Genomic DNA, 18,925 nt, shown 5'->3' on the forward strand with positions numbered 1-18,925 from the left:
ACCTCATAAAAATAGTTTTTGTAAGAGTTTTATTTCTATTTATAATTTTAGGTTATATTGTTATATATTATAACTTTCTGTATTGTGTGTTGTACTACAGAGATTCTTTTTTTTCTCCCTGTGACTATAGCTTCCTTTTAAGTTTGTCCAGATGTTTATAAGTGTTTTTCTCTTTATAGGATCTTCTCTATTTAGAAGTGTAATTATACCCATCATGGATTAAATACCAATGTATATTTCAATCCTTATAATTTATATAACATGATCTGATAACTGTAGTTATTGTCCCTCTTTCTTAGATAACTTTAAAAGGCTTAGTAGTTAACCTAATATCTTAATTTATTGGTTCAGGAAATTTTAGCTTTTGATCTATGGTTTCAGAATGTAATTAAAATCTTAGTAGGAATTTCTTAGGTAATGTGAAGAAAGTTTGTTATCCCAAGATACTGGAATATATTTTCAACATGTATTGTTAATTTCTTAGTATAAATCTTGTGTTCTTTCATTACATAACAGTTTTCTAAATCTCTATCCATATATCAGTTTTTGAAAAAGAATTCAGAGTAGTTTGTGGTCTTTTTAATAACTAAGTTTTAATGTGGAATTAATTTTTATTGTTGAGTTTCATGCCTTTGAATACTAAAGTGCTATAATGGAAAAGATGCCCCTGAGTCTGAGCATGGTTATTGACTACTCTGCTTGATTGTATATGGCTATATAAGTTATGGTTTTTGAAAAGACAGTATTAAAAATAATACTTTATTTTTGAAGTAGCTTTACTATATATTCATGAAATCCACCTGTTTTTCTTAGGTAGTGCTTTAGTCATCAGTGCTTACTTTCTTCACCATTGTGTACAATGCACATCAATTTATTGAAATTCTGTTATTTTTTCCTTCTATTTTTGAATTAGCTTCTTTGCCAAAGAGAAGCATGGAAAAGTATGAATTCAGTGGTATCAATGCCTCTGTCTTGGGATAATGGGCTTAGTTTCCTTCTTTTACCTTGAACCTGCTAGTATGTTGGGGAATGTTAAGGTTAAATTCAAGATACATTTAAAAAAATATTTTACTTATTTATTCATGAGAGACAGAGAGAGAGAGAGAGAGAGAGAGAGAGAGAGAGAGAGGGGCAGAGACACAGGCAGAGGGAGAAGCAGGCTCCATGCAGGGAGCCCAATATGGGACTCGATCCTGGGTCTCCAGGGTCACGCCCTGGGCTGAAGGTGGCGCTAAACCGCTGAGCCACCCGGGCTGCCCTCAAGATACATTTTGAAAGCAAGTAACGGATATATTTATGTCTTACAGCATAAAATAAGCTTATTCATCATTAGTACAAATGTAATTATACATTCTAGAATGTGGTTAAATTAGAAGAAAGTAAAAATAAATGAACTTGAGGAAAATTTAGTGTTAGCATGTAAGTTTGTGTTCTCAAAATTGATTAGCCACAACAAATCATCTTAAAAAGCATCTTAATATAAATAAGTTTGTTGACGTGGGATTCTTGACTCTGGTAATCACCAAATTTGAGATACCATTATGCTCAACTGAAAGAAAATTGAGTTTTTTATTAATACCATTGTGATGTAAGGTTTGCCATTTTGACTTAGACCTATCATTCTTCTAACTCCTCGTCCTAGGAAGTGTATATTAAAAGCACATGGTTAACCTCATTGGTCATCTCAAAGAGAGAGGATTTCCCAGAATATTCCAGATACCCTAATTATTCATTTAAGCTTCTTTCATATGTTTAAGTGGTTTTTGAATTTACTTATGTTTTGGTTAGGCTTTTTATAATTTTCTGTCTGTTGAGACAAATATGTCTTAGGGTTTGTGTCATCTGAGATATAGATTATATGGGTATATGACTTATTTAACATTTCCCCTATTTTTGAAAATTTACTTTTTGAAAAAATTTTTAGAGCAATGAAAGTCTGACCTAAATCTTTGACCAATTTTCTGATTAATCCCTTCAGAATGATTTCAGGTAGTTGCAAATATCTTATTAATGGGCTTAAATTTTAATGCCTGTGTTCTGTATTGGAAAATTATTTCCAGAAAAAATTTAACCAAGTGTATATGTTCATGAACCTTAAGGAGGGTTCCTATCCTTAAATATGATCATGTTAAATTGACAGCTTGTTAAAATATATTTTAATTAACATTTGTTAGTGAAGTTAGATTTTTAAAAATTATGTTAACTGGCCATTTGTTCTTTGAAAAACACATTAAGGTTCTTTGTCCATTTTTCAATTAGGGATTAATCTTACTGATTTTAGGGATACTTTGATCTGTCTGCCATATATGAAATATATAAGGTATTTTATATATTTTACATGCATATGTTTATGTTATATGTATGTATAAAATATGTTTATAAAGGATTTATTCTTTGTTACTGGTTCAGCTAAGGTGGCCTTTCACTAGTAATATTGGTGCCATACAATATTTTAAAAGGATGTGGTAGAGAGATAGCAGATTAAGACGAGCTTGGCAGGCCTGCACTGCACGCTCTGCCCTCCTGCTACCAACCTTTTACTTACCCTTTCTTGATCTGCTCATTGTATGATTTATTTATTTATTTATTTATTTATTTATTATTTATTTATTTTTTAAATTTTTATTTATTTATGATAGTCACAGAGAGAGAGAGAGAGAGAGAGAGGCAGAGACACAGGCAGAGGGAGAAGCAGGCTCCATGCACTGGGAGCCCGATGTGGGATTCGATCCCGGGTCTCCAGGATCGCGCCCTGGGCCAAAGGCAGGCGCTAAACCGCTGCACCACCCAGGGATCCCTCATTGTATGATTTTTAAATAAGTTTTAAGAAATCTGTACTCATTTAAATGAGTATTTTGCAACTTTCTTTCCCTTCAAATACAAATTTTTCTGCCTTTAACCCTAAAAATATGATGATTACTGTAACCTTTTCATGTTTCATAGACTCTCAGATACCTTCCAAGAGACTTGGAAGTCAAAATAAACCTTTCAAGAGACTTGACTTTATGACTTAATTGGTTTTATTCCATGTTTATGTAACAGCAAGGAACCATTACACTAAGACTATGTTTATATTCCATTAATGTCTTTCTTTCTAAAGGATAAATTTGATTGCTATATATCTTATTTGTTAGTAATTAATCTTGTTTCTTTGTTAGTAGCTGATTCATGTTATAAATTTTATGTCCTATTTATTTAAATCTCTTAAAATTTGTTTGGTAAACTTTTCTGAACATAATGTCACTTGGTTTTTCATATTTGACAAAATTTTATTATGTTCATACTTCTGTAGTTGTAATGTTAGTAATTTTTCCACTTAGGCTTTTAGGATGTGTATGTATTCTTTTTGGTTAATAAAGCTATAAAGGGTGATTAAGGTTTTACTAAAATGACATCATTAAATTTTATTCTTGGTGTGACAGAAGTTTTTCTGAATTTGAGGGGAATGCTATCATTCTCTTCATAGTATGGAGTTGATATTTTGGTTCCATAACTTTATTTCTGGAAAAGTTATCTAGAAATAAAAAGTTATCTAGAAGTCTAGTGTGACTATCTTTTCATCATCATTTCTATTTGGACTTAAATAATTTGGTTTAGTACAGTTTCTATCTAAAATTTATTGGCCATTGTAGCAAGATTCCTGATATTAGAGTGAACTGTTTTGGCTTATATTGGAAATGTTTGGGATATTACTTTTCTCTTATGGTATTCTATTTTAGGACTTTTAATATTTATGTTAAAAGGTACTTCCTTCGAACATGTTTTTGTTGATGTTTTTTTTTTTTCACATACAGATTCATACTTTAGTAGAGAGCTTGAAACTTTCTATCACAGATCAACAATTGCCTATGTTTATCCGTATAATGCAACTTGGAATTGCTCTTTACTATGGGGAAATAGGCAATTTTAAAGATGGAGAAACAGAAGATCCTACCTGCCACGATAAAGATATGTTAGGAAACATTACAGGTAAATATAACAAAAACTTTATTTTAAATTATTGCTTGTATAGTGTTTTCACATTGTGAAACTTAAATAAAACATTAGATTGAATTTTGCAGTGTTCTAATATGATGGGATGATTTTATTTTGGTTGTTTGACACTACTTTGATTTTTTTTAATATGCTAGATATTACTTGATTTTCTTTTTACATGCTCAAAGTAACTAATATTTCTAATAGGTATAAATGTTTAGAATGTATGTTATATATAAAAGTTAAGGTAGTACAACATCAACATTTCCTAATAAATTGTGGATTGGTATTTTTTGGTGAAGGCTTACAAAGAGTTACAATGGAGTTAGATATATTAATTATATGTATTTAACAACTATAGTTATGTTTAATTGACTATATGCTTCATTGGAAGATACCTAGTTAATTAATGGGAACATTATTAATGTAGTATATATTTCATTGAAGGATACTGGTGAGTTGACTTCAGTTATTGAGTTCATTATACTTTTACTAAAGTCTCCTGAATGTACTGAATATTGGTAATGTGGGAAAACACAGAGATAAAAAGATGTGTTCTTTTCCCTTAAAATCTTAAGGTACAGTAGAACAGATAGACCTGTGATAGTTTACTATGGTGTGGTAGAAGGATAGAATGTTTGATTAAATAGAGGTTTAAATGATCTGAAGAAGGAAGATGTTGAAAAGAATGATTGACTTTGACTTGGCTTTGAGACATAGGAAAAATTTGGAGGAATAATGAATTTCCATAGTTAGAGCCTTTAGAAAGGAAAATGCTAAAGGGTGCCTGAGTGGCTCAGAAGCTAAGCTTTTGCCTTTGGCTCAGGTCATGATCCTGGGGTCCTGGGATCAAGCTCCTTGCTCAACAGGAAGCCTGCTTCTCCTCCCTCTGCTTGTGTTTTTTTTTTTTTTTTCTCTCTCTCAAATCAATAAAGTCTTGAAAAAAAAATACTAAAACTTAGGAACAAGTAGCCCAACTTTAAAAAAAAAAAATGAGGAAAAGGCCAGAACAGACATTTGTGCAAAAAAGGTATGCAAATGCCCAACAGGCAGATGAAAAGGTGCTTGACATCTTTAGTCATGATAGGGAATGCAAATCAAAACCACAGTGAGACATTTCAAGGCTACTGGCAGGACTATAATAAAAAGACACATAATCACAAGTGTTGGCAAGATTGTAGAGAAGTTGTAACCCTTGTGTTGATAGTGGGAATGTAAAATGGAATAGCTGCTTTGGAAAACAATCTAGTTTCTTAAAAAGTTGAACAAAGAGTTACCTATGACCCAGCAATTCCACTTCTAGATATATATATGCAAAAGAATTGATAACCTAGGGGATCCCTGGGTGGCTCAGTGGTTTAGCGCCTGCTAAACCAGGGTGTGATCCTGGAGTCCCAGGATGGAGTCCCACATCAGGCTCCCCGTGTGGAGCCTGCTTCTCCCTCTGCCTGTGATCTCTGCCTTTCTCTGTGTCTCTCATGAATAAATAAATAAAGTCTTAAAAAAAATTTGTAACCTATGTTTATATAAAAACTCACATTTGGATGTTAATGGCAGCATTATTTATGAAAATCAAAAAGTAAAACAACTCAAATGTCCATCCACTGATGAATGGATAAATGATTGTGAGATATATATATATATATATATATATCTCACAATCACACACACACATACACACTAGAATATTATTCAGTCATACAAAAGAATGAAAAACTAATACATGCTGCAACATGATAAACTTTCAAAATACCTTAAGTGAAAGCAGCCAGTCCGAAAGGGACACATTGTATGATTCTATTTATATTCCATATTAGCCAATTCCATGGAAGCATAAAGTAGATTAGTAACCAGGCCTGTGGGGACAAAGAAAATGGGGAGTGATTGCTTATGGGTAAAGGTGTTATTTTTAGAATGATGAAAATGTTCTAAAATTGGATGGTAATGATGGTTGTACAACTTTGTGATTATACTAAAAACACTGAATTGTACACTTCCAAAGGTGAAATTTTATATTTAAATTATAGCTTATTAAAAACTATTATCACCTTAAAAGCTTAGGGAAATAACATTAATAAATCTATGTGTGATATACCTTTATTTCACACTGGAGAGTGAATTCCTGTTAGACAACTCCTGAAACAGGAATAGTATCTAACACCTAGAAGAAAGCCTAGCACTAGAAGGTGCTGTTTTTTTTTTCTAACATGCTATTATGACAAACTTCAAATATATAGAAAAACAGAGTATTATATGGTAGACGCCCATATACTCATCATCTAGATTCTGCACTTAATGTTTGTTAATTTGCTTTAGCACATAGCTGTTCATTTAACTTCTTTCTTCAGTTCAACAATATTTCTGACTTCGAAAGCATATTGTTAACTAGTGTTAATTAATGGTTTTTATTTTTTCGAGGGTGTAATTTGCAAAGTGAACTGCATGAATCTTAAATATACTATTTGAGCTTTGAGAAGTGTGTACACCTGTGTGATGTAGAACATTCCTCAAGATACAGGTTATCAGTATCTCCAAAAAGTTCTCTTTTGCCCCTTTCTAATCATTCAACACCCCATTCCATTTCCCCTCAGGAAAAGACTGAATTTGAAAAAGTTCTGTTGATTCTAGGATTTCATATAAATCAGATCATACAGTATAAACTCTTGTGAAAGGATTCTTTCATTAAGCATAATATTCTTTTTTACTTTTAATTATTAAGACTTTTTTTTGAGCAGTTTTAAGGTTCACCGCCAAATCAAAGGGTATGTACAGAGGTTTCCCATATACTCCCCACCATCAAACATGCATAGCCTCCTCCTGTTATCAACATCCTACATGGGATGTAGTACATAACACATGTACTACAATTGATGCAACTACTTTGATACATCATTGTTACCCAGGGTCCATAGTTTACGTTATGGTTCACTCTTGCTATTTTACGTTCTCTGGGTTTTGGCAAATGTGTAATGATATATGTCCATAATTACAGTTTCATACAGAGTATTTTCACTGCCCTGAAGGTATAATATTTTGGAGATTCATCTGTGTTGTTGCATATATTATTGCTAGATACATGGTATGAATATGCCATAGTTTATTTTAGCCATTCTCATGTTGATGGGTATTTGGGCTGTTTCCAGTTTTGGCTATTATAAGTAAAGGTGTCTGGGACATTCTTCTACAAATCTCTTGTAGACATGTGGTATGCTTTCTCTTCGGTAGATACCTAACAGTGGAATTGTATGTTGAGGTAGTGCCAGGTGTGCCATTGACATTCCCACAACATTGTATGAGAGTTCCACTTGTTCCACATCTTTGCCAGCATTTGGTGTTATCTTTTTTTTTTTTTTTAACTTTTTGCCATTTTGGTGGATATGTTATATTTCCTTGTGGTTTTAATTTGCATTTCATAGATGGGCAGTTATTTTGAAGTTTTTCATGTGGTTATTGACCATTAATATATATTTACCGTTGTGAAGAGTGCGTTAAACATTGGTTATTTTTAAACCTTTGTTGGTTTTCATTACTGATTTGTAATTTTTGTAATATGTAATTGATTCAAGTCCTTTGTTACGTACCTGTTTTAGGAATATTTTTTGTGGCTTGTGACTTGACTAACTCATTTTTGAGTAGATTTCTGGAGCAGAATTTTAGTTTTTAATTTTATTTAAATTCAGTTAATTAACATTTGTTATTGGTTTCATAGGTAGAGGTCAGTGATTCATCAGTTTTATGTAGTATCCAGTGCTCATTGCATCATGTGCCCTCCTTAATGTCTAGAGTGTTAAATTTTGACTAAATGTAGATTTCAAATTTTTGTTTTATAATTGTTTCATTCTGTCGTCTAAGAATGACTAGGTTTTTCTTCTATGTTATAAAAGGAAGAAAAAGGGGGATCCCTGGTGGCTTAGCGGTTTAGCGCCTGCCTTTGGCCCAGGGCACGGTCCTGGAGTCCTGGGATCGAGTCCTGCATCAGGCTCCTGGCATGGAGCTTGCTTCTCCCTCTGCCTGTGTCTCTACTTCTCTCTCTCTCTCTCTCTAGGCTTATCATGAATAAATAAATAAAATCTTTAAAAAAATAAATAAAAGGAAGAAAACAAGTCTATTTGCTTGCAGAATAGTCAGAATTAGTTTTCTCATCTATCTAAAGCATAGATCCTTTTATTGTGAGTACTGTGGATTCCTTTGCCACTCTGGTACAGTCTATGAACCTCTTCTCAAAAGGTTTTAAGCATCTTGGTTTCAGTATGCCATGGTATCCTTTCTTCATGTTGTGTTTGGAATACATTAAGGTTTTTATGTCCGTGGGTTTGTAGTTTTCCTGCGTACTTAGAAAATTTATGGGCATTATTTCTTAAATTATCTTTTTCAGTTCTCTCTCCTATGGAGACTCTAATTACATGAATATTAGGCTGTGTGAAGTTCACCAGAGCTCTCTGCTACTCTGTTCATTCTTATTTTTCTTTTTATTTTGTTGATTATTGAGCATTTCTGTTTCTGCTCTGGCTCACTAATCTTCTGTATCTAATCTGCTGTTAATCACAGTTTATATTTCAGCTCAGATACTGTGTTTTTCATCTTTAGAATTTGTATTGTTAAAAAATTTATCTTTCATATTTCTTCTCATTTATGCTTTCTTAAATACTTTAAGTATTTATATAGCTGTCTCAGTGTCTGTGTTTAGAAATACTAAGCTGTGTCATCTTTCTGTATGACTTTTTTCCTAATCTGTGTTTTATATATTTTCTTTTTTGCATGTGTGATAATTTTTTTTTGTTTTTTTTTTGTGTTTTTTTTAATTTTCTTTTTTTTTAAATTTTTTATTGGTGTTCAATTTACTAACATACAGAATAACCCCCAGTGCCTGTCACCCATTCACTCCCACCCCCCGCCCTCCTCCCCTTCTACCACCCCTAGTTCGTTTCCCAGAGTTAGCAGTCTTTACGTTCTGTCTCCCTTTCTGATATTGCCCACACATTTCTTCTCCCTTCCCTTATATTCCCTTTCACTATTATTTATATTCCCCAAATGAATGAGAACATATAATGTTTGTCCTTCTCCGACTGACTTACTTCACTCAGCATAATACCCTCCAGTTCCATCCACGTTGAAGCAAATGGTGGGTATTTGTCATTTCTAATAGCTGAGTAATATTCCATTGTATACATAAACCACATCTTCCGTTGGACACCGAGGCTCCTTCCACAGTTTGGCTATCGTGGCCATTGCTGCTAGAAACATCGGGGTGCAGGTGTCCCGGCGTTTCATTGCATCTGTATCTTTGGGGTAAATCCCCAATAGTGCAATTGTTGGGTCGTAGGGCAGGTATATTTTTAACTGTTTGAGGAACCTCCACACAGTTTTCCAGAGTGGGTGCACCAGTTCACATTCCCACCAACAGTGTAAGAGGGTTCCCTTTTCTCCGCATCCTCTCCAACATTTGTTGTTTCCTGCCTTGTTAATTTTCCCCATTCTCACTGGTGTGAGGTGGGATCTCATTGTGGTTTTGATTTGTATTTCCCTGATGGCAAGTGATGCAGAGCATTTTCTCATATGCATGTTGGCCATGTCTATGTCTTCCTCTGTGAGATTTCTCTTCATGTCTTTTGCCCATTTCATGATTGGATTGTTTGTTTCTTTGGTGTTGAGTTTAATAAGTTCTTTATAGATCTTGGAAACTAGCCCTTTATCTGATATGTCATTTGCAAATATCTTCTCCCATTCTGTAGGTTGTCTTTGAGTTTTGTTGACTGTATCCTTTGCTGTGCAAAAGCTTCTTATCTTGATGAAGTCCCAATAGTTCATTTTTGCTTTTGTTTCTTTTGCCTTCGTGGATGTATCTTGCAAGAAGTTACTGTGGCCGAGTTCAAAAAGGGTGTTGCCTGTGTTCTTTTCTAGGATTTTGATGGAATCTTGTCTCACATTTAGATCTTTCATCCATTTTGAGTTTATCTTTGTGTATGGTGAAAGAGAGTGGTCTAGTTTCATTCTTCTGCATGTGGATGTCCAATTTTCCCAGCACCATTTATTGAAGAGACTGTCTTTCTTCCAATGGATAGTCTTTCCTCCTTTATCGAATATTAGTTGACCATAAAGTTCAGGGTCCACTTCTGGGTTCTCTATTCTGTTCCACTGATCTATGTGTCTGTTTTTGTGCCAGTACCACCCTGTCTTGATGACCACAGCTTTGTAGTACACCCTGAAATCTGGCATTGTGATGCCCCCAGATATGGTTTTCTTTTTTAAAGTTCCCCTGGCTATTCGGGGTCTTTTCTGATTCCACACAAATCTTAAAATAATTTGTTCTAACTCTCTGAAGAAAGTCCATGGTATTTTGATAGGGAGCATGTGTGATAATTTTTAATTTGATGCCATACATTGTGGGTTTTATCTTGTTGGGTGCCAGATATATTTGTATATAGCAAAAAGTTAAGTTACTTGGAAATAATTTAATTCACTTGTCTTACTTTAAATGTTTTTTTAGTTGGGATCAGAGCCACCATTAGCTTAAGGCCAGTTTTGTCTCACCAGTGACGCAGCCTTTTGAGTACTTTCTTGATGCCTAATGAATGAAAGGTTTTTTCTTTCTTTCTGGTGAGATCACAAACTAGTCCCAATTTTGTGTAAGTCTTGAGGGTTGTTTTCTTGGCTTTTTTCTGGTGGTTCTTTTAGTGGCCTCAATAGTTTCCTTGCATGAAATTGAGTATTACTTACCTGAGACCTGGAGTGGGAGGGACCCTCTGCAGCTAGGAGGAGCTCTCTCTCTGAACAGGTTTTTCTTGTTTGGTACTTTCGCAGCAAACTGTAGCCCCTGGACTCATTATTCTTTCTTCTTAGGAGACTACTGTGCTTGGATTCTCTCCTTCTTGACCCTGGCTTAGAAATCCTTCCAGGCCGTAAGATGGGGCAAGCATACACCTTTTTTTTTTTTTTTTTTTTTGTTTCCCATCTCTCAGGACTCACTGGTTTAACTGCCTGATACCTAGTGTCTGAAAACCATTATTTCCTGTATTTTTTTTAATATGTGCTTCTATGTCAATACATTAAATAATGATAATTAGCAAGAAGTCTAATAGCTATCATAATTTCAAAGTAGTAATGTGTGTAAATGGTATTTTGAGATAGCTTTACAACTGCCTTTCTGATTTTTGTAGGCGTTACAGTTGATGGTGATACAACTGTGATTTGTTACTTATATTTATAATTAAGCTATGCAACTGCAGTTTGTTAGCTACATTCATAATTAAAAGTGCTACATTTAAACACTTTATTTTTTCCATTGAAATTCATGAAGTTCCTGAATTCTATCAAAGGGTCCCAGGTTAAGATGCACTGTTCTGAAGGAAAAGAATATTTTAGGAAGTTCTAACCACAGATTAGGGAGATGCTTTTTTTCTTTTCAAGGCTCTAATTTTTCTTTCTGCAAGGGAGGTGAGCAAGAGATTTGAAACTTCAGAAGCGTCTTTCATCAAAATCCCTCTTAATTTTTAATTAAGTATGAATTATAGTGGCTGGTTGCTAGTGATTTTTTGTTTTCTTCACAAGATCAAGCAGTGAGTACTTCTGTTTCACTGGTTTATTTTTATTTATGAGAGAGAGAGAGATAGAGAGAGAGAGGCAGAGACATAGGCAGAGGGAGAAGCAGGCTCCCTGCAGGGAGCCCCATGTGGGACTTAATACCAGGACCCTGGTATCACAACCTGAGCCAAAGGCAGATGCTCAATCTCTGAGCCCCCCAGGTGCCTCTATTTTAATGATTTAGACAACAGATGTCAAGAGTCCAGCTCTCTAGAGTCAGCCTGGTCACTTCTTCCTGGATAGAGGTGGCCTGACTTGTTTTATGACCAAGATGATATTCATTGATGTTCAGTTTGAAGTCTTACCTGGGGCATTGGTAACAGGTTTTATTCATTCCCCAATAGAAACTGATAAAATGTTTATGGTTAAACAGCAAGATAAAAAGATTATATAAAATGTTTTCTAGATTTTAACTTTTATAATTTATTTTGAAGTAAAATGGCTAAAGTTTCTTGATACTTGATACTAGGTTATACTAGTATTTCCTTCCCAGATGAACTAAGGTAAATGGTCATGAACTATACATATAGGATATTCCAGGAGTCTCCTGTCATAAGGTTTTTAAAAGTTACGAAGTTGTTCTAGGCAGAAATCCTATAAGTAGATCTGAATGAAGATGATACTTACTGGAGTATATATATTATAGTTTTATCACTGAAAAGTAGATATGCTGAAATCTGCTGGAGACTGCTTATACCATGAATTTCCTAAAAAGTAATTTTTTTTCTACATTCCATGGTACTTGTTTTTTGTTGGTGTTGTTAGGATAATGTTAAAGGGCTTTGATGCAGTTTGTCTTATAAAAATGGAATGAGCCGGGGATCCCTGGGTGGCGCAGCGGTTTGGCGCCTGCCTTTGGCCCAGGGCGCAGTCCTGGAGACCCGGGATCGAATCCCACGTTGGGCTCCCGGTGCATGGAGCCTGCTTCTCCCTCTGCCTGTGTCTCTGCCTCTCTCTCTCTCTCTCTCTCCTCTATCATAAAAAATAAAAAAAAAAATCTTTAAAATAAATAAATAAAAATGGAATGAGTTGGAATGGTTGAAATCTAGATCCTGTGCCAATTTCTAACTTAGTGAAAGTTCTTTGCTATAATTTTTTCATATGTAGAGTAGGAAGGGTACTAATTTACATTCGTAGTAATAAGAATCACCAACAATACTATTTTGTTTAGCTTTATGTATGTATGATTCTATTATAATATTTACTTCTGCCTTTAGGAATAGTTCTTTTTTTGCGGGGGCGGGGGTGCATTTTGCCTAGGAGTGCTTGATGTTTTTATTGGGTATATCAGGAAATAAAGACTTTTCTTGGATATTTCTGATACTGTGTTTCTTTTTTCTTTTTTCTTTTTTTTATAAATTTATTTTTTATTGGTGTTCAATTTGCCAACATATAGAATAATACCCAGTGCTCATCCCGTCAAGTGCCCACCTCAGTGCCTGTCACCCAGTGACCCCCACCCCCCCGCCCACCTCCCCTTCCACCACCCCTAGTTTGTTTCCCAGAGTTTAATACTATGTTTCTGAGAAAAGTCAGTTTTTCGCTACTTTGCCTTATTTTGAGGAGGAAGTTTTTAATTAGTGGAATGCTAAAGAATGAATTTATTCTTTATATTTAGCTAATACATTTAAAATTATATGATTAATTATGCCATATATAATATGAATTATGAACTATGAATGGGGATTAGCATAGTACAACATGTAGAAACTTGAAAGTAGTGGGGTGTCTGGGTGGCTCAGTGAGTTCATGTCTGCCTTAGGCTCAGGTTACGATCCTGGGGTCCTGAGATGGAGCTCCTTGCTCAGCAGGGAGCCTGCTTCTCCCTCTCTGTCACTTTCTCCTGCATGTGTTCTCTTGAGTGAATGCTCTCGTGCTTTCTCTCTCTGTCAAATAAATGAAATATCTTAAACCAACAAACTTGAAAGTAGTAATGCTAAATTATTGGTTTCAAATAATAATAGCCATCGTATAATTTGTGTATGATTTATATGTGGAAAGAAGGATGTGTTACAGAATTTACATTCTTAATTTTAAATTGTCTTGATTTATTTAAAATGACTTTATTTTGATAGGTTCTGAAGATGAAACAAGAATAGATATGCAGTATACTGCTCAGTACAAAGGCCAAGAGCTATATTCACAGCAAGAAGATGAACAGCCACAGGGATGGGTATCGTGGGCCTGGTCATTCGTGCCTGCAATTGTGAGTTACGATGATAGCGAGGAAGACTTCCTTGGGAATGATCCTACATCAGCCATGCATCAGCAAAAAGCACAGACTTTGAGGGATCCTATTGTGTCTATAGGATTTTATTGTACAAAGGCAACGGTGACTTTCAAAGTAGGTTTCCTCTTTCTTGTCTATTTTACCTTTAATGTATAAATTTTGATTTCTAGGAAGGATCTGATTTGAAGTTTGTTTTATACTTGGTAGATGTAAGATAGTCTAGCAATCTTTCTTTCTTTCTTTCTTTCTTTCTTTCTTTCTTTCTTTCTTTCTTTCTAGATTTTATTTATTTATTTATGAGAGACACACAGAGAGAGAGAGGTCTTTCTTTTTTTTTTTAAGATTTTATTTATTTATTTATGAGAGACACAGAGAGAGAGAGAGAGAGAGAGAGAGAGAGGCAGAGACACAGGCAGAGGGAGAAGTAGGCTCCATGCAGGGAGCCTGATTCGGGACTCGATCCCGGGACTCCAGGATCACGCCCTGGGCCAGAGGCAGGCGCTAAACTGCTGAGCCACCCAGGGATCCCTGCAGTCTTTATTTCATAAAATTATGTTCCCTCATCTGACTCTGAATTTTGATCTTTTTCTATCTTCTTAAAGCCTTCTCTTTTTTTTAAATCAGTTTCTTGGAAATCAGTTTCTCCTCCCACTGAATCTTTAAATTGGCATTTAGAGATCTCTTTATATTTCTATTAAAAAATCTCTCCCATGAATTCGTATATACCTCCAGTTACTGTTTCATCTCTGGCTTTCTTTCATTACAAAATTTCTTTAAAGGACTGTTTATATAAAATTTCACTCTTTCCTCACCTCTTTCACTCTACAAGATAGTCCTATTTCTTTTCTATATCCTCATTTAACTTGTTTTTTTTCAGCAGTGTTTCACAGGCTTTGACTCCTTTCTTATTTGACAAACATGTAAAGTATATAGTCGAAAGAGATTATATAATAGGTATTTTCCTTTTAAAGAACAGTAGAATGAACACTTTAATATTTTTATGGTAAGTTTTTAATTCCAGTTAAAACAAACCAATATAACATACAGTGTTACATTAGTTTCGGGTATACAATATAGTGATTGAACACTTCCATACAACATCTGGTGCTCATGACAAGTGTACTCTTTAATCCTTATCACCTATTTAACCCATCCCCCCACCCTCCCAAACCATCAGTTTTTCTCTATAGTTAAGAGTCTGGTTTTTTTGGTTTGTCTCTCTGTCTTCCCTCACCTTTGTTGTTTGTTCACTATATGTGGCTTAAAATCCACATGAGTGAAATCTCTGACTGGCTTATTTCACTTAGCATTATACCCTCTAGCTTTATTCATGTCATTACAAACGGCAAGATTTCATTCTTTTTTATGGCTGAATACTCAGTTGTGTATACACACACACACACACACACACCCCATATCTTCTTTATCTATTCATCAGTCAATGAACACTTAAACTGCTTCCATAATTTGACTATTGTAAAATTGTGCAATCAGCATAGGGATGCATGTATCCCTTTGAATTAGGAATACCCTTTATTTTAAGAAATAGAAAATTCTTATTATTTTGGCATCCCGTGTGTGTTCTTTGAGCATATATTGTCTTATTTGACAGATATAGCTTAAAGTTAATTTTGAGTGTTTATTTCATAGCTTTTATTTTTACTTTTTATTATTTTTAAAGATTTTATTTATTTGACAGAAAGAAAGAGAACATAAGCAGGGGGAGTGGCATGGGGATAGAGAAGGCTCCCTGATGAGCAGAGTCCGAGGTGGGACTCAGTCTCAAGACCTTGGCATCATTCCTTGAGCCTAAGGCAGACTCCTAACTGATTAAGCCACCCAAGCACCCCTCTTGGCTTTTTATAATAGTGTTATCACACATGTAATGCCCTTAAACAGTATCTAATTCATTCAACAAGTAGATACTAATGCCTCCTATGTGCCAGGCACTGTTTTGTCTTTAAGGTTACCCATTGAACAGATGACATATATATCCCTGCCTCTTAAAGTATAAATTGTCAAAAAAAAGTATAAATTGTCACTATAAGCGAATAGGCTGTATAGTATACCCATTTATAATAAGGGTTATGTAGAACAAATACAGAAGAGGAATAGTGAAGGTGTCCATAGATAGGAAGGGATTATGCAATTTACTACTGGGTGATCAGGGAAAGCTTTAATGGGAAGGAGATCTTTAAGCAAAGACTCATGAAAGAGGAAGCTTTGTGAATTAGTAGGAAAGAATATTCGAAGAATAGCAAAAGACTCTAAAAGTTCAAGGAATAGTAAGGAAGCCAGTTCAGCCACAGCAAAGTGGGCTAAAATCGAAGTAGTATAAAATCAGGTCAGAGAGGTGATGGGGTTGGGGAGAGATCCATAAATTGTAAAACTGTCTAGGTCATTTTAGGTTGGGGACTTTGTCATTAGTCCTGAAGAGGTTGGGAAGTTTTTGGACAATTTATAGCATAGTGGTTACAGGATGATCTGAGTTATATTTTAAACGGCATCACTCTGGTTGCTGTGTTGAGAATAGATTATAGGGGGCGAAAGCAGAAATAAGATCAGACAGGATAAAAATTTTCAAGCAGAAGATAATGATAGCTTGGACTAGGATGATAGGCAGGGGAGGTGGTGAAATGTAACTGTATTTTGGATGTGTTTTGAAGGTCAAGAGGACAGTGTTTCTTGATTTTATTGTGAGATGTAAGTGAAGAGGATCCAGAGATGGTGCTTGAGCAACTAGAATAATTGAGTTCTGATTTTTTGGCATGAGGAAGACTGTAAGAGGATTAGGTTTGAGATAGAATCGGGAGTTTGGTTTTGGACAAATTTAAGATGCCCACTATATATTCAAGTAGAGCTGTTGGGTTGGATTAATGAATTTAGAATTCAGATTAGAAGTTTGGTCTGGGCATAAGATTTGAGAGTCAAGATTTTATTAAGATTGGAATCAGTATAGATACAAAGAAAGAAGAGGTTCTAGGGCCAAGCTCTGGGGTACAGTGATGTTAATGATTTGGAAAGAAAAGGCAGAAATAGTGTGGGAAACTGAAAATAAGTTAGGCAGAAAACCAAGAGTGTCTATTTGGAAGCTGAGTGCCATAAACGTTTTAAAGTTGACAAAGTAGGTCATTTGTGAGAATGGATTATTAGATTTGGCATTGTGGGAATTGTTGGTGATCTTGACTAGAGCAGTAATTTGACAGTAGTGGGATCTTAGTTGGAGTTGATTAAAAGCAAATGGGAACACTGGTGGGAAAGTAAAGTGGCACAGTCACTGTGGAAAAAAGTTTGGTGGTTCCTTGAAATGTTAAACTTACGATCAAGTGACTTAGCATTTCCACTATAGGTGCATACTCAGAGGAATTAAACTGTACTTAAATAGATGTATATGGGGATCCCTGGGTGGCTCAGTGGTTTGGTGCCTGCCTTTGGCCCAGGGCGCGATCCTGGAGTCAGGATCTCAGTTGGTGTAGAGCATGCGACTCTTCAGCTTGGAGTAGGTTAGAGCCCCACGTTTAGTGTAGAGATTACTTAAAAAAACAAACAAAACCCTTAAAAAAGTTGAAACAAACCAAATGTCCTTTAGTAGATGAAAGAAAACCTTTTCAGAAAATGGTGGGTAGTTTTTTTTTGTTTGTTTTTTGTTTTTTTTTGGTAGTACACCAAACTCAGTAAGTAATTTTTAAAACAGACGGGATCCCTGGGTGGCGCAGCGGTTTTGCGCCTGCCTTTGGCCCAGGGCGCGGTCCTGGAGACCCGGGATCGAATCCCACGTCGGGCTCCCGGTGCATGGAGCCTGCTTCTCCCTCTGCCTGTGTCTCTGCCTCTCTCTCTTTCTCTCTCTGTGACTATCATAAATAAATAAAAAATTAAAAAAAAATAAAAGCGTATCCCATTAAAAAAAAAATAAAATAGCTACTTGTATCTCCAGCTCTTGGAAATTGCTGGTATACGTTGATCAAATAAATCATCCATCCTCTGCCTGTCTCCTCTTCTGCCTTCCATCTTCCAAAATTTTGAGATCCTCTTTTATTGAATAAATTCTTCAGTTTTATTTGTCTTGTTGGTTTATTATGGAGGCATTTTTCTGCAGGAAATAAACTCATGGGTCCAACCTGTGACGTAGTATTTAGTTAACTTGTTAGATACTGGAAATGTAGCACAGAAAATAACAAGTTTTTGCTCTCATGGTGTTTTTAATTTGGCGTGGATTGTTTACTTGAAATAAATTTTTTTCAATCAGTAATAAAGGGAGACAATTTATAACTACCCCAGATAGTGGATTAAAAGTATTTTAAAGTAAATAGTCTTTAAAGACTTTTCTAATTTAAAATCATTAAGTATTTTCTAATAATGACAAACCCTAAAAGATGTAGGAAATGAGTTTTTAGCAAAAGTTAAACTTGATTGGTTAAAAAATTTTTTTGATAATAAAGACTGGGGCAAAATGGTAAAAATACATATATTTTACACTTATTTCTAATTTGCCTATGAAACAAATTATTTTTATTATAAATTTCATAATTGAAATTCCCTGATCCACCTTGGATGAAAGGAATATGTATCAGTCTGTAAAATTAAAAAAAAAAACAACAATAAAATCTTTAAAACATAATAAACTGCATCTGGGTGGTGCAGCTGGTTGAGCGTCTCTTAGTTTTGGCTCATGTCATAAATTCAGGGTCCTGGAATGGACACCAATCAGGTACCATGCTCAGTGTAGAGTTTGCTTGAAATTCTTTCTCTCCCTTTCCCTCTGCCCCTTCTGCTCATGCTCACACACTCTCTCTTGACTGTTGCCAACAGTCGAGATATATATTCCATATAATATCAGTTTTGTGTTTTAAATTTATTTAAATTTTTTTTCATGATATGATCATCTCTGCATTTAACAGATGTTTTTGGCAATAATAATTGTAATTCTATTAATTGTAAGTATATTCAGACTTAAATGATAAAAGATAAACATTATCTTAGTAACAGCAGCATGAATTAACTACTTACTTTGAGAACTTACACTTATGACTTGGTGTAATTTTGAGTATAGTTGACCTACAGTGTTACATTATTTCAGGTGTACAACATAGTATATAGCTATAACATAGCTAACCACAAGTATAACTACCATCTGTCAAC

The 18,925-nt window shown here is 34.8% G+C and overlaps 1 protein-coding gene across 23 annotated transcripts in view; it reads left to right on the top strand.

Moving 5' to 3' along the window:
• Positions 1 to 18,925, top strand: part of VPS13B (vacuolar protein sorting 13 homolog B) — a 733,580-nt gene that overhangs the window by 54,407 nt on the left and 660,248 nt on the right. For all 23 annotated transcript variants that reach the window (XR_007401755.1, XR_004814450.2, XR_007401756.1 and 20 more), the window contains 2 exons: positions 3,795 to 3,969; positions 13,632 to 13,900. Coding sequence is in view for 20 of the 23 variants with exons in the window: in XM_049093088.1 (XP_048949045.1) it covers positions 3,795 to 3,969; positions 13,632 to 13,900 (444 nt within the window). In the remaining 3 variants the exon portion in view is untranslated. The remainder of the gene's footprint in view (positions 1 to 3,794; positions 3,970 to 13,631; positions 13,901 to 18,925) is intronic.

This window comes from Canis lupus, chromosome 13, assembly GCF_003254725.2.
Source record: "Canis lupus dingo isolate Sandy chromosome 13, ASM325472v2, whole genome shotgun sequence".
In the NCBI taxonomy this organism is placed as follows: Eukaryota; Metazoa; Chordata; class Mammalia; order Carnivora; family Canidae; genus Canis; species Canis lupus.